At 30.3% G+C, this 14,862-nt stretch overlaps 2 protein-coding genes across 2 annotated transcripts; one reads left to right on the forward strand and one right to left on the reverse strand.

Annotated features, from left to right (window-relative positions):
- Nucleotides 1-131: 131 nt before the first annotated feature.
- LOC131600257 (B3 domain-containing protein At2g33720-like) lies at nucleotides 132-611 on the reverse strand. The gene has a single exon (XM_058872443.1). The coding sequence runs from the start codon at nucleotides 609-611 to the stop codon at nucleotides 132-134; it is 480 nt and encodes a 159-aa protein (XP_058728426.1).
- Nucleotides 612-14,058: 13,447 nt separating this feature from the next.
- On the forward strand, nucleotides 14,059-14,544 carry LOC131598298 (uncharacterized). The gene has a single exon (XM_058870914.1). The coding sequence runs from the start codon at nucleotides 14,059-14,061 to the stop codon at nucleotides 14,542-14,544; it is 486 nt and encodes a 161-aa protein (XP_058726897.1).
- The last annotated feature ends 318 nt before the right edge of the window (nucleotides 14,545-14,862 follow it).

The following is a 14,862-nucleotide window of genomic DNA, read 5'->3' on the forward strand; positions in this document are numbered from 1 at the left end:
ATATAAGATTCTTGAACAAGAAAAAAGTTATTTATTGCTTATCAAACGATAAGGTGAAAGAAGAAAGTTTGAAATCGAAAGAGAAAGAAAGATGCAATTTGAAGACACATAGTAGTGCAACATGCATGCTACTACATTCTAGTAGTCCTAAACAAAACAGAAAAATCAAAGTGTTTCTCATAAGAATCCCAATGAAACCCAACCTCATCATCTTTCATCAACCCCCTTCTCACAACAAAATCATTAACCCAATTGTCATAAAAACCATAGTCTCCTGAAGAAACACATTTCTTGAGAATCAACACATGCTTTGTATCAGTGTCAGAATCATAAACCCTAACATGAGTTCCTCTTTCAAGATCAGCACCAGCACCCAACAAAGGAACCACCAATTCCTCAGCCAAATCTGTAGCTAACAATAGCTTATCTTCAAGATCACTCACTTGGAGCACTTTCTTGACTTTCCAAGGGTCATCATAAAGCACTAAGTTTGTTGTGTAACCCCACCATCTCTTTCCAATATGATAGGAATGTGTTTTTGATATGGGACATGGACATATACCTAATGATAAATGAGTGCATGTTTTGTTGAAAGGGTAAATATTAGTCATTGAGAATACAAATGTCTTTTTGGTTGTTGTTGTGGAATTACAACTTGATTTACTCATGATTTTATAGAGAGAAAAAAACTATAATATGTCTGAAAAAGATAATTTAGGGTTTATAGGGTAAGTGATACAAATGCAAGGTAATTACTAATATTGTGATTTACATACACAAAATAAATTAAGATGTTTCTAAATTTTAAGCATTACCATTTTATCTTTTGAAAAATATAAGACTCTAACGACTATATTATGTGAATTAAATGTATTGATAATTTTTTAATTGATTTTTCTTTTAGGAGGCAAAAATAAAATATTTTTTACTTTATAGTATTATTGCTTACCAAAAAGAGATAGGAGGATTAGGAATATTTTAATAAGGAAATAATTAGTATTGAGTAAAAATTTGTAGGGGATCTTAAAAGAAAAGGACACAAATAAATTTCAAAATAATATCTTATATATGTTTTAGGGGAGAAGGAATTATATTTCTTTCCATCCCATAATTATTGATTTATTTATAAAAAATAAAAGAATAAACAACCCAATCAAATTCCAAGACAATATACTAAAATTTTTAATTGTATTATCTAATTAAGGTTAAAATTTAGTCTTACTGGTGGTTGATTGCTCGTGTGGTGGTGTTTAGTTTTGATTACCACATTGGAGGAGAAATCCTATGCAATGCATTTTAGATAGTTTTGATTAATTTATCATCAAGAGTTGGGTGCTGATGGCAGTTGTTTTTGTTTATCTTAATTGATGTTGTAATAATTTTTTTTTTTAATTCTTGTGCTTGAAGGATTATTTTAGTAGTAATATATTATTTTAGTCTTTAAAAAAAAACTTATACTTCATACTTTAGCTTTAGCAATTTTTTTTTACTTAATTACAATTTTGATAACCATATCTTATCTAATTTTATTTTAAATTTAAATAGATTGGTTTCCCTCTCATAGTTTTACACTTAAGAAAAAATTATTGATGTGTTTATTTTTAAATGACATGTCACAATCTTGATAGAATTTAAAGATAAAAAAATATGAGTTAACCAATCATTAAAAAATAAACATGTCTTCAATTTTTATACAAAATTGTGAGAGAGAAATCAATATTATTTAAATTAAAAATAGAAAAATTAAATAAGTAAATCAGCTAAAATAAAGGGTTTAAAATGGTAATTAACCATATTCCTTTTTATTTATAACTGTTAATTAGTCAAATAGATTATTTATTTTAGAAGGGAAGAAACATATTTTTTTAATTTTTTTTTTCTATCTGATATCTCTTATTTAGAAGTAAATCAATAATTTTTCTCTTTATACTTTTTTCACATTCTTTTTAGTTATTGGCCAAGTGGGGAGAACATATTTAAATAAATACAAACAAAAGAAAAAAATCTGACAATATTCAAGCAATATTACAATTTGAGTTGGAATCTGTAATTTCACGTAAAATGTCCATATAGAAAAACTACTATGTTGTAACAATAAAGACTTTTAGGTATTATTTTTATAAAAAAAGTAAATTGATTAAAATAAAAATTTCCCTCTAATCATTGTAGATTTTAATATATTTTATATGAAAAATATACATTTTAAATAAAATTAGCATTTATTGCTGTAGGAAATAGTTAATTATTTAAATATACGTTATTTTTATTAATATTTCAAAACATTGGATCATTTGCTTATATCACGTGCCTGTTCAAAAGTTGTTTGACACAAGATTTCGCTTTGGCTGGGAATTCCTCATGTTTTTGCCGAAACAATGATGGATCATTTGCTATGGTTTAAAGAGGCTCTTCGTGGTAAAGCTTCTCAAAACAAGAGATTAGTTCTCTGGTTATCAATTTATTGGGCATTATGGAATGCGAGAAACTGATTTATTTTAAAAAACGAGGTGCATAATGTTTATCAATTTGTCAAAGTCATCATTTGAATTTTTTTTAGTTTGTTGTAATTGTTGTACTCTTTGTTTGATAAATCCCATTGTCTATAAAAAAACAATTGCATTATAATCATATGCAATAACATTCACAATTATTTTCAACATGCCAAACAATCATATAAATGACACAAATGCAACAATTATCACCAAATAACTATTAATACTACTAACACTTAGTAATGCCAACATATTAACTTGTAGAATACTCATATACGATGTGATTATATATTTAAGCGTATGTGCATAAGGTAGCATAGATAGTCCAATACAAAAGAAAGACTTCTAACTAACTCTTAACCACCTAACTAACGTTGAAATAAGTTAGTTATTTGTGTAACAATCATAATTAATGTTAGATTTTGTGTTGGGGGTTTGCTGCAAAACATAGACAAGAAGAAGATGAAAATGATAAGATAAAAGTTGCACAAAATAAATTCTAAAGAGTGTGTTTACACTAAGCTTTAGATTGAATTTGCCCCCACCAATTTAGGTAATTGGATGCAAATGGGTTAATAGGCGTATCCCTTTCAGGATACTTTGGAAACCTTAACATGAATCACACATTCACATTAAGCATATCGACCAACGATATTTTACCGAATAAAGTTTTCTCATTTATTCTCGTGCACTAGAAAAATAAAGAAATGACTTAGATATGATATTTGGCTCTTGAAATTCATTATTTTCGTATCCTTTTAGGTTTGGAAATTATCTCTATTTATAGAAAAATTCATACTACTTGGTGAACATAAACAACCCGTAGAAAGAGTTTGTTCATGAATGATTACATTACTTCAATTGTAAAGCATTACACATTTTCTCTAAAAGGTCTTTTTTAACCATTGCAACTTTCCAAATATATTTTGGAAATTCTCCAATAATCCCCCACCATTTTCAAAATATATCTAAATCCATTATTCAGGAAATTTCATGGTTTTAGATAAAGGTATCTTACGATTTGAACCATTACTTAGTAAGTCAAGTTTCCACTCATCCGCGAATAGATTGGTAGACAAGCTTTGAACCAATTATTCATTAGAACAAATATGCATAACTCACACATGAAATATCGATACTATTGATTGAATTATCAATATGACACATTTAATAAGGCCTTGTATCTCATATCCTTTTCATGAGAATTTAAGAGTCAAGTCCATGAACTCTATGAAGCGGCACCACTTCATTCTCATATAGGTATACTATATCTGAAATGCACCCATAAGTATGCATTATAGCAAACATATGCTATATGTATATTAAGAGAAAAATCTCATCCTACCATATTTATTCTTATGGTCCAAGTACTTTTATCCATTGAGATGTATTTATAATCAAGTACTTCAATCACATTAATAGTGTACTTTTATCATTAAACTTAAGACTTAATATTAATCAAGTGTTAGTTGAGTTTCCACTATCGATGATTAATTGGATATGGCCTTGTTCCTCATCCCTAATGATGTCTTCATTCTTTTCAATTATATCCAAAGACATCATATCCTTGTCAATCCTCTCGTCAAAGAATTGTAAAAATTTTCACACTTTAATAAACTTTCAATATTCAATCTTTCAAGTAGTCATGTTTATGATTACTTTATGTACTCTTGATAGCATTTACCAACTATCATCAAACCATGCCACCTTTGTCATATTAGTACATTTATTATATTTAACATATATTATATATTCTTGATAGTTTTGACAAACTATCACCATGACATTTTTGTCATTAATTTTGTCATATACACAAATTCTATGTCATTCTTCATTTGCTAACCTTTTCAATTTAAAATTTACTCCCACTTAAAATATCCAAAATATATTTAAGGCATTAAACATTTATAGCAATCAACAATCATGATCATACAAATTTGTTATAACTAGTTTTTATTGTATGAAGTGGATTCAAACATGTAATTCATAAACTCCATGTAAATATAACATCATATAATTTATTTCTATTCTTTTAAAATAAACCATTTTCTTGCATGGTAAAATATTCAGTTGAAACATGTCATAGATATTTTTAACATTTCATTTACATAATTTTACGTTACCAATACATGCATCGTATATTCATCTTCATGATTTTATTCTTCACCAAATTATTTCATCTAAAAATAGTACATTATTTATTATAATAAATTAATTGCACTAAAGAATAATATTTAACATGTATTTTGCATTCAAGTATACACCATAAACCAAATATTTTCTTAATTATCCAAATTCACATGCTTGAACAATTTATAAATCATGCATATATAAATTTATTGCATATAACTTAACCTAAATAAATATTATTTCCAACATATTTTACAAAGATTTAGAACATCATATAAAATATAATTATTTAAAATAATCATCTACCTTTCACCATGGTTATGAATTAACAAACATGTATGTTTATCTCTCCATCAAAGTTGTACTCATAAATTAACCACAACAAAAAGAATCATAAATTTGAAATCACAAAAATCATAAAAAATAATTACGTACCTTTCCCCAATCCATCATAGAAAATTATTATTATCTCCTTTAAAATTACAGCCTTTAATACGAGTAACATTAAAGTATAAATCAAATCAAAAATCGAACCTAAGATTATTAGATTTTGTGTTGGGGGTTTGCTGCAAAACATGGACAAGAAGAAGATGAAAACGATACGATAAAAGTTGCACAAAATAAATTCCAAAGCGTGTGTTTACACTAAGCTTTAGGTTCGATTCTCCCCCACCAATTTAGGTAATTGGATGCAAATGGGTTAATAGGCGAATCCCCTTCAGGATACTTTGGAAACCTTAATATGAATCACACATTCACATTAAGCATATCGACCAACGATATTTTACCGAATAAAATTTCCTCATTTATTCTCGTGCAATAGAAAAATAAAGAAACGATTTATATATGATATTTGAATCTTGAAATACATTATTTTCGTCTCCTTTTAGGTTTGAAAATTATCTCTATTTATAGAGAAATTCATACCACTTGGTGAACAGAAACAACCCTTTGAAAGAGTTTGTTCATGAATGGTTACATTACTTCAATTGTAAAGCATTACACCTTTTCTTTAAAAGGTCTTTTTTAACCATTGAAACTTTTCAAATATATTTTGAAAATTCTCCAACAATTAATTTGAGCTATCAATATTATTTAGTAATATCTCTCCACAAGTTGGAGGATTATAGCTGTTAACCATTTCTAACTTGGATAACATATTGTGAAATGGGTGAAGAAGCAGATGTTTAGTAAAAATAAAATCTACAAGTTGTTATTTAAAGGGTACACACCAACTTGAAGCTTTTCTTGGACCACAAAATTAGATGCTATATGGATGACATTGAGGTTAATTATCACAATATAGAACAAGAAGTTTGAATCAAGGAGATTTGATGTCTTGAAGGAGAAACAATAACCATTGGAGTTCACAAGCAGCTACAACTAAAGTTCAATATTCTTCTTCTAAAGATAATTTAGATATAATTAGTATTTTATTCAGCACAACCTTTCCAATAGCCAACATATGAGAAAACAATTAGATGCATGGAAGAGTCTCCAAGGAAAAACAAGCCTTGAGCAAAACATTGTTTCAAGTATTAAAGGGTTCTTGTAGCTGCATTTTAGTGAATGATGGTTGGATTGGTGAGAAATTAACTCATTTGTTGTGTTGTGAAAGTAGGAGCGGTTCTATAGCCCAACGAGCTCGGGCACGTGCCCGGGCTCAACCCCTACTTTCTTTGTATTTCCTCCAATTTAATAGTCAATTTTTAGACGAAAACCAGAGACAAAATTAATAAAAATAAGGGTGTGAAAACTAAAATAGATGAATGCTCAATGGTCCAGGCAGGCCTAACCCAATTAATTATTTTTGAATTAGAATAGAAATTTTAAAAAAAACTAATCATGGTACAGTACAATATGAAGGATAGAAATACACTTAGAAATGGGGGGTTTGAATAAGTGTGACTTTAAAAACTCTTAAGACAAAAACAATTAACACAATTATTTTTATTCTGGTTCGTTGTTAACGAAACTACTCCAGTCCACCCCCTTAGAGTGATTTACCTCAACTGAGGATTTAATCCACTAATCAATCTTGATTACAATGGTTTTCCACTTAGATACCCTCTAAGTCTTCTAGAGTATACTGATCACAACTTGATCACTCTAGGAATACACCACTTAGAAACTTCTAAGTCTTCTAGAGTCTACTGATCTCACTGATCACTCTAGGAACCTTTTACAAATCAATGTAAAATAAATGTTTACAAGAGTATTCAAATGCTTCTTAGAAAGCTATAATCACAACTGTGATATTTCTCTTAAGTTCTAAGCTTAATTCTCACTAAGATATTACAAGTGAAGTGAGGTTGAAGATGAAGTTCGTAAGTAATGAATTCTACAACGTTTCAGTATATTGCAAGAGTTGTGTGTTGTGCTTCTGATCAGAACTTCATATTTATAGGCGTTTTGAGAAGATGACCGTTGGGAGCATTTAATGCGTTGCGTGTTCCGTACAGCTCTGCATTTAATGTTTCACTCTTTTGTCAACTACCTCGAGCCTTGCTTTTGCTGCTTCTACTGACTTTGCCTTTTGTAGCTTCTAACGTTCCTTTTGTCAGTCAGCGTAGCCTGTCATCTTGTACTTGCTTCTGATTCTGATGTTTGTAGATACAACGTTTGAATAATCAGAGTCAAACAGCTTGGTGCAGAGCATCTTCTTGTCTTCTGACTTTGAAGTGCTTAAGCGTGATACCATAAGAACTTCAGTGCTTCTGCTTCTGATCTCATGTTCTTCTGATGCTTCATAGATCATGTTCTGATTCTGTTTGACCATCTTCTGATGTCTTGCGAGAACATGTTCTGATGTTGCATTCTTGAACCTTCTGAGTCAGTGCTTCTAGCGCTGAATTGTGCATACTCTTTATATATTTCCTAAAATGGAAAATGTAAAGGATTAGAGTACCACATTATCTTATACAAAATTCATATACATTGTTATCATCAAAGCAAGAATATTGATCAGAACAAATCTTGTTCTAACACAATAGACCGGATGCCTCCTCTCTTTGTCTCTGACTGTTTGTATTTCATCTTTCCCCTCTTCGTCACTTTCAAGATAGCGCCTAGTAGGTAATTACTTCTCTTAATTTTTCTTCTTCTTCAATTTTGGAGATAAGGTATTAGACACGGCGGTTCTATATTATTAAATACAGGAAGCTAGTTAAGAAACAATACATATATATATATATATATATATATATATATATATATTATAGGTTCAAACACTGTGTACTGCATATAGGTACTGTAATATATATGTTTAAATTATTAAAAAAGGTACTGTCATATTTTGATAAAAATGTTCAAATTATCATTATTTTGGGTTCAAATTTATATATGTACTGTACTGTCATATTTTGGAGTTGTTTTAAAAAATATAAAAATGTTAAGTTTTTTGAAATTATGTTTTGTTTATGCTTTGATTTGCCTCTATTTTGATAAATTTAATTTATGTTTTGCTTTGTGATTTTTTTTATAAAAATAACCATTTTCGGAGAAAATTACGCAAATAACCAGATTTCAGAAACCTTTTACATCAAGGCGCCATCTGAGATGGCTTTTTTACTTTTACTTTTATCATCATGGCTTCTGAGATTTTCACAAGAGATGAGTATGTATTTTTCTCGGCCGTCAAACCGCCGATTAAAATGAAAATTTGGCACATCTATTCCATGGAGCGTCTTAAGAGAGAGCTGAAACGCTGGTTAGACGGGGACATCCTAACGGGCGAAGAAATTAGAAGAATCCAGAGAAGAAGAACCGCCACCTCACTTGCAATTGGAACGTCTCGCACTTGGTTGGAGGAAGTTGAAAGAGACAGAGACATAATGATGATGATGCACGATTCTGATGACATTGTTTTGGTGCTTGAAATTTTTTAGATATTTTGTCGTGTTGTTGACGTTTTTTTATCCGCTGTATGTGTTGTTTTTAAGTCATTATGTCATTTTATTTTTAACAATCGTATGTGTCGTAACAGATGTTCTTAATGAAAAAAAGACATGTTTAGATCTTAAAAGAAGTGTGCATACAAATTTCAATTCATTGAACACATTGATTTCACAGAGCCCTCGACCCAACCACAACAAGAAGGTCATAGGGTGAACCAACGAACTAGGCGATCTCGCAATAGTCGTTTTCAAAATCCGAACGACTATTAAATTCTATATAACTTTATTTTTATGATGTAATCGTTTTATGTTAATGAAAATCGTTGTCTCATTTCTACATTGTCATTTATTAAAAAAGATTAAAAAAAAAAAAAGCAATTGCACTAAGGCGCCATCTGAGATGGCTTAGTGCAGAACAAATGTGTTGTACCCCAAAATTTGCCCTCATATATTTGCAAATGTCATTTTATTTCAAATAAGTGACATAGCCCATTTGGTAAGGACTTGAGGGTAAAAGGTATAAGAGCGAGAGGTCCCGGGTTTGAATCTCATTTCTAACATTTTTCCCTTTTTATTTTCTAACTTTATTTTGTTAGTATTTTATTCAAAAAATCACAAAAATAATATTTTTATCATTTTTATATTATTTTTTTCGTTTTTTAATTTTAAGCGTTTTTAGAAATTATTAATTTTTTTATTTTATGCATTTTTTATCACAAAAATATCAAAATAATTATTGTCATTTATTTTTAATTATTAGGATATCATTATTATTATTATTATTATTATTATTATTATTAGGATATTAAAATAATTATTGTCATTTATTTTTAATTATTAGGATATCATTATTATTATTATTATTATTATTATTATTATTATTATTATTATTATTATTATTATTATTATTATTATTATTATTATTATTATTGTTTTATTCACCATCATCCTTTGAACATCAACGCATAAAATCATAACATCCAAAAAATTCAAAATGCTCACAAATAATTCTGTATCATTACAATTCATTTCATGTTTTTCACCAATTACTCTTTTTTAATCCCATTCATTTCAAAATGTTTCATAGTAATTGCTCCCTTAAATTCTATTCAATTCCAATCATTCTACACTACTATATATCTATACTATATATCCATGTGCACGGGGAAATCCTAAAGGATCCACTCTCTCTCACGTACATCACTAACGACCACCTCTAACCTCTATCTCAAAAAAAACCTGCAGCTTTCCGTTCAAACTTTCACACAAAAAAAGCCCTCCCTTGTACATACTCCATCAATAACCTTTACCATAGCCAAATTCAATCTGTAACAATTTCTTTCCAATACAAAGCCACCAAAAAAAAAAAATTACCCATCCTCTTTCACTGTATGGGTTTTACACAAAATTCCTTATCAGTAATCCATCACCTTGATTCATAAATCAACTTAGAGCATCTCCAATGGTAGTATTTTTCAATGAGTTCTCCAACTAGACATTAATATAATAATTAAATATTGAATTAATTTGACATGTCATAGTAGAGTTACATTGCTATGCAACTAGTAAAAAATTGTAGTACCCAATCAAACTAATTTATGAGGTAAAATTGTGGGACCCATTTGAATTACATCAATAAAATAAATATTAAATAAATTATTTTGAGATGATATGACTGGTGAGACTCATAAAGAATTCAAAAATGAGTTGCACCATTGGAGATGGTCTTACTAAGACCATCTTCAATGGTAGTTTCTTCTATTGAGTTCTCCACCTGTACCATCAATTTAATAATTAAATATTTAAAAAATTTGCCATGTCATAATAGAGTTGCATTGCAATGCAACAACTAAAAGATTGTAGTACCCAATCAAATCAAGTTATGAGGTAAAGTTGTGGGACCCATAAATGACTCAAATGTAAATTGCACCATTGGAGATGCTCTAATATAACATCCTTCATCAAACTAATCATAAAAAAAAACAAAAATTTCCAACAACAACTTCTTTTCTTTTCCAGTTTGTTAGTTTTTTTTTTTTCAGAAATGAAGAAGAACAAAGACGCTATCGATCCAACCAACGGCCGCCTCCCAGTCACAATCTGCTTCCACCGCCAACATCTGGCCGCCTTTCACCAAGCGCCGGACTCCACGGACGAATCGCAATCCAACCACGAGCACCAACGAAGCCACCACGCCGGAATCTCACACCGTCGACAAATCACGGCCATGCCGTGACTCCGACGTCAACAACAACAACACCGCGCAGATCCCTCCAATTCTGCTGTTGAACAGCCCTCACACCGTTCGTGCCGACGCGTTTCCACCCTCTCCATCACCGGTAATATCTATAGCAACCAATATGTCTATTTGATTCGAAGATATGATTTTGTTATGTGTATAGGTGTGTTTGCCTTTTTGTTTACTGTTAAAAGGAAAGGAGCTTCATGGAAGAAGAAGATATATTTTGTGTGGTTGTTGTTCCACAGGTGCACTCTGGGATCCTCTCCTTCCCTCTCCATCCTCTCTATTTCTCTCTTGATTAAATTTTGTTTTTTATTGATGAGTGAGAGTGAAATTAAGAGAGATAGAGAGAATGGAGAGGGAAGGAGAGAAAAATGAAGGAGAGGATCCAAGTCCTTCCACATAGGATCCGTTTGGTTGGGAGTAGATGGAGGGGAGGAGATATTTATAAAAATATGTGTTTGGTTCATTTTTTATAAGGGGAGGGGAGGGGAGGAGAGCAAAATCCCTCCTAGACTCACTTTTTGCTCCCGGGGAGAGAAGATTTAGTAATCATAATTATATTATTTTCCCTATTTTAACCTCAATTATTTTTTTAATTCCAAGATTGTCCTTATTGAATTATTAAAGAATATATTTGTTCTCCATTTTATTTCACGTTTATTTTTTTTTATTGTGCGGTTGCTATTTGTGCGTTGTTTCTCTCATGTGAGTTTTTTTATTTTTATTTTGTTGAAGTTCCCTTTTTGATATTATATTATTATTTTTATAATAATAATTTACTTATACTTATATACTTATATCGGTTCTTATATATGATAATAATAAGACTTTTTTATTATACTATTAATAATTATAACAACAATATACAATGTATGCAAATATAATATATTTATGTTATAAATAAAAATTTTAACTCTAATATTATTTATTTAATTTTTTTAATATTCTAATTTTATTTTATTTATTTTTAATTATAGGAATTATTTTACTGGGTTAGATGAATCATAAGATCAGATAATAGTTTGGTTTGCGTTGAAGATATATAGTTCAACTAATGTATGTTGTTGTTTACGAGTTATATTATGGTTTATGAATGAACAAGTTTTTATTAAGAATTATTTTTACTAAGCACAAATAATAATATTTATAAGGATAAAAAGGTAAATTGATTTTAAAATCTCTCTCATCCCCTTGTGAACCAAACATATTTGTTGTTAAAAATCCCTCCCCTCCTCTCCTTTGAACCAAACATATATCTAGTTTAATTCCCTCCCATCCCTTCCCCTCTATTCCCCTCCTCTCGATTAAATTCTCTCCCCTCCCCTCCCCTCCGTTGAACCAAACAGAGCCATTAGAGAGAAGATTCAATTTTTTTTTTTGTTTTGCTAACTATGTAGAAATATTGTTTTTTTATTTTATTTTTCTTTTATTTTTGTATTATGACACATCTCAGGACATGTGTCGGCTTATGTATGCTTGTGACTTAAGTATTTGAATTGGTCAATGAATTCATAACAGAGTGGTCCGCCCCACACATGCTACTGTTGTCCAAGTTCTTTTTTGTAAAGACAAGTTAGAGTTTTTATGGGTTTTGGGCCCTAATTTCTACATTTATAATTCCTCACTCCCTATTTTAATGTTTTCTAACCTATTTCTATTTTTTTTTACCCATTATATTTCTGCTTAATATTTGTTTGTTAATTTAATTTTCAATATTAAAAATACAAAAAAAATGTATAGATAGATTTTATTTTCCACTATTATTAAAAAAAAAACGCTAAAGATATGTTGTTTATTTTAATTTCCCTTTTAGAATTTAGTGTGGTTTATATTTTAGATTCATATTCTTCTATTATTCATGTATCACTTCATGCATTGTTATTTTGCTAATGTTTTCTTGTTTGTGCGAGGTACGTTTTGAGGCATTGGACTATTATTATGGACATTTACAATTTTACTCAATTCTTGTATATCTTTACTTTCATTTGGGTTTTGTAATAGTTAATTAGGAATTTTTATTTTCTGCACTTTATTTTCCTGCAAGGTTTTTGTTGTAATCCCCCAATCCCGAAGCCATGTAATGACGTAGAACTTTACATTCCGCACTTTAATTTTCTGTACATATTTAACTACTAGCTTAATAGGATTGTATGACAAGACTAATAATTGAGCATAGATCAATAACTTCAAATTAAAAATAACTGAATATAACACACTCGCACGCACTCACCTCTAAGGTTTCCCCTCTTTGGTTGTCTTTCAGAAATAATGGTCAAGTACCACGAACGTAGAGGTACTTTAGCAAAACGATGACCCTCAAATTTATCATCATAAAAAGATCATAGTCCCTCGATGTCCCTCGGAGTTGCCTACGGTAAATGATCTCGTCCCCCGGAAAAAATGATGATAGTCCCGCTAACTTGCTAAAGTATCTCTTCCTGTTGTCTACTTTGACTATAGATGACCCTTCGATGACCCGTACATCCAATAAAAGAAACTAATCATCCATAAATGGTATGGTTAGTCCTAAGGAATGTAAAAAGGATAGAAAATACCAAACTTTGGGTAAATTACTTTTAATTTGCTTGCTCAATCAAAAACAAATAAAAAAAGATTTTTCATATCACTCTTCAAAAACAAAGGCTACACTTTTATTACAAGTTAAAGTCCTTTTTCAAACCTTTTTTAAACGCACCTTACACTTTCAAGACTTTTTTTAAGCAAGCAACCAAAATTAACAAAGCAATTTAAGAGCCAGTAGTAAACTACGGATGAAAAGGGTGCTAACACCTTCCCTTTTCATAACTTACCCCCCCCCCCCCCGAACCCAAGTCTTTTTAAAAAAAGAGTCTTTCCTGTTCTTTTTACCCTTCCTAAAATTGGATAAAATAAAAGTCGGTGGCGACTCATGCTAACCGCAACAATATTTTGCGAAGTCAAAACAAAAAAGTCAGTTCTCCCACCGTGTTACAAAATGCACGTAGGAGCCATCTCACACGGCACTTACCTATAAATGCTACAATGGAGGCGCCATCTCACATGGCTGATGCACTTTAGCAATTTCTGAAACCTGGTTATTTACGTAATTTTTCCCGAAACGTGGTTATTTACGTAATATTTTTTTAATACATGGTTATTTAAAAAAAATTATTGCATTAAATAAATCAATTTCTTCTTCAATTTTAATTTTAATTTTGTTTAATGAATCAATTTAATTTCAATGAATCAATGAGATACAGTTTTTACTTTCAATTTAGTTTCATAGTTTCGTTTTTTGAATCATTAAATTTTAGAGATGAGGAGGTTTTTGGTTCCTAGAACAAGTATTGAGAAAGTGAATGTTAACCAAACAGAAGCCGAAGTAGAAGAAACACCCCCTAATCTGGCCAATGAGTTTAATCCAAATGAGATTGTGTGTGATCCAGGATGTAGGAAACAAATTCATGAGTATGCTCTAGATATTCAAGATCAAGTGAGGAAGGCATATATATTGAAGGGTCCAACGCAACCAGATTTAGCAAGATTTCCTCGTACTCAATTTAGGAAGTCTTCAAGAGCATTATGTAAAGCATGGTATAAGAATTATACATGGATTGAATACATTGAGTTGAAGGATGCAACTTATTGTTTCTATTGCTTTCTCTTTAATCCGCTCAGGAGGGCCGAACACTTTGGTTATGAAGTCTTCAACAAATACGGATTTAAATATTTGAAGCATACATATAAAGGCTTTAAATATCATATTGGTAGTCATGATAGTAAGTACAATTCATGTATATGACGATTATAATAATCAAAGACAAGGTGTGACAAGTATCTTTGCTAGAGCAACTTGGGAATCAGAAGAATTGTATAAGATCTGTGGCCATGGCATTGCTTTCCGTGGCCATGATTAAAGATCTACTTCTTTAAATAAGGGAAATTTTAGAGAGACGGTGGATTGGGTAAAATCTAATGATGAAAAAGTGAGAGATGCTTTTGATCGTAGTCCAAAAAATTGCACAATGACTTCCGGTGACATTCAAAAGGAGTTTGTAACGTGTTGTACACATGAAGTTACCAAGGTGACATGAAGTCATGTGTTGACCTATCATTTTGG

This window comes from Vicia villosa, linkage group LG4, assembly GCF_029867415.1.
Source record: "Vicia villosa cultivar HV-30 ecotype Madison, WI linkage group LG4, Vvil1.0, whole genome shotgun sequence".
NCBI classification, from domain to species: domain Eukaryota; kingdom Viridiplantae; phylum Streptophyta; class Magnoliopsida; order Fabales; family Fabaceae; genus Vicia; species Vicia villosa.